At 46.1% G+C, this 2,022-nt stretch overlaps 1 protein-coding gene across 1 annotated transcript; it reads left to right on the top strand.

Annotated features, from left to right (window-relative positions):
* Positions 1-1,079: 1,079 nt before the first annotated feature.
* T265_03673 (hypothetical protein) lies at positions 1,080-1,391 on the top strand (the record flags this gene model as incomplete). Its single annotated transcript, XM_009168215.1, has 1 exon — positions 1,080-1,391. The coding sequence occupies one exon, from the start codon at positions 1,080-1,082 to the stop codon at positions 1,389-1,391; it is 312 nt and encodes a 103-aa protein (XP_009166479.1).
* Between the last annotated feature and the right edge of the window lie 631 nt (positions 1,392-2,022).

The following is a 2,022-nucleotide window of genomic DNA, read 5'->3' as shown; positions in this document are numbered from 1 at the left end:
CTTGCCGACAACCGGAGTTCAGTCCCGCAATCGTTACATAATGAGTTCATATAAGAGTGAAGCTCGAGTTCAGTAATTGCTGAGTTGAGTGCAGACTAACCGGTGCAGGAGAAATACTGTTCATCACATGAACTCTAAAATTCTCGCAGCCACCAACAACAAGTCATCACAGTTGCTGTAAATCAGTATGTTTGAATTAGCATTGTAGTTTCCAATACTGGAGACCAGGGGGGCAAAGTAAACCTGAATAAGAGCAGCGTACTAACCTGACTCAGCAAATACCGTACGAATCAGGTTTCCGTAATCAATCTGTTCTGCTGCTTCATTATTTGATTTCCTTTGCTTTGGAAACAACTGGTTCACCAAACGTAAATCTGTCCACGTTAGAAACGAAGCATAATTGCCTACATCCTGCCTGTCCACGTTAGAAACGAAGCATAATTACCTACATCCTGCAACGCAGACCTCACGCAGCGCAACCACACACAGTCGTTTGTTTAGGCACAAAACCCAGCGATAGCACTGACCGTTTGGTGTGAATATCCTTCCAAGCTTCGGTTCCCCCTCTTTGCATCAAGTTACAATGAAGAAAATGACGTTTTTCACCATATTCTGTACGATCGAATAAGACAATTTGGTCAGATTCAGTCGAATCTTTCAGAAAGCCCAAACTCGTATGCGAATTGGAGCAGGTGGCGAAATTCGAGCAGAACATAGTAGGATATAGTAGAACACAGGTTTGAAGGGCTGTGCTATCGTGATGAGCCCAAATAACTGGGGCAAAACCAGTCGTGCGCTGCCGAAGGTTTTTCACTAAGCTAATGAGTAATATGCTAAGCTGGTTTCATCCCCCCCCCCAACAAATAAACCTCTGCTTTTGCTGCAACTAGGGTTATTCGTCCCTGGCGTTCCATCGCAGCTAGGATTTTGTGGTATTTTGTGGCAGTTGCGGTACTATGAAGAAAGACAATCGAGCTGACGGGTGAAATCAGCATCTCACTGTTTGATGCGGTGTTCGGTGTTTTTACATACTTAGACCTGGTGATAGTCTCGTTTGCGGCAAACCTCTCCCGAGGGGAATGAATGCTCCCAATTCTGCTCTAGCCGTATCAAGGACAGCCAAGTCGTCCAAGCCCAAGATCCCAGCGAACCACGCGCCGGTAATCGACATGGTAAAGGCCTCCATCAGCACCGGGAAGGACCGCAAGGGCATATCACTTCCGACCATCAAGAAGTTCATTGGCGCCAACTACAAGGTTGATGTCGAGAAACTCGACCCGCACATCCGTCGTGGCATCGTTCATGCCGTCGAAACAGGTGTCCTCGTTCGCGTCAGTAACAAGGGCAAAGGTGCATCCGGGAGCTTCAAGGTTGCCGAGATGAAGGCCTAAGCCTGTCAAGAAACCCAAAGTAGTCAAGGCTAAGAAAACTTCAGCCCCGAAGAAGCCCAGTGCTGCTAAGAGCCATATAAGCCAAAGGCCAAAACCTAAGTCTGTGCGAGTTTGTCTTCCTATCCTATTCCTCTGATGTACAACAGCACGCGTAAAACCGCCCACGCTAACGTAAGTAATCGCAGGCGTCAAGCAGTCTAACCATTCAAATGAAAGTCACATTCCTATTCAGTGTGAGCCAACTATATCAGCATGATTGCCGATTGCACACAAGATGGCTTGAGATCCAAGTATGATCACACAATCAATATGTCTTTATGACTATAGATCTTGTTTTCCAAAACAAAACTCTTGTTTGAACCCATCAGATAAGTCGACAGGCAGCCCCAAAATCACCGGCAGAAATCGAACACGATAGTAGCTTCAGGTGAGCTCACCTTCTAGGATGGATAAGCTGAACACAGAAGCATGTTGGAACTTCTCAAGGACAGGGTGGATAGGTATCTCCCCACATCTTTTTTTGATAGGACACATGGAGATGGAATCTGTAAGATGGTGTGTGCAACCGTTTTTTAGGATACCCATGCAAAAATCTGAACCCAGGTCTCCTGGAGGATAATCTGCGAATATT

The sequence above is a fragment of the Opisthorchis viverrini genome, assembly GCF_000715545.1.
Source record: "Opisthorchis viverrini unplaced genomic scaffold opera_v5_53, whole genome shotgun sequence".
Lineage (NCBI taxonomy): Eukaryota > Metazoa > Platyhelminthes > Trematoda > Opisthorchiida > Opisthorchiidae > Opisthorchis > Opisthorchis viverrini.
The sequence above is the reverse complement of the archived record's forward strand: the minus strand, read 5'-3'. Positions and strand labels throughout refer to the sequence as shown.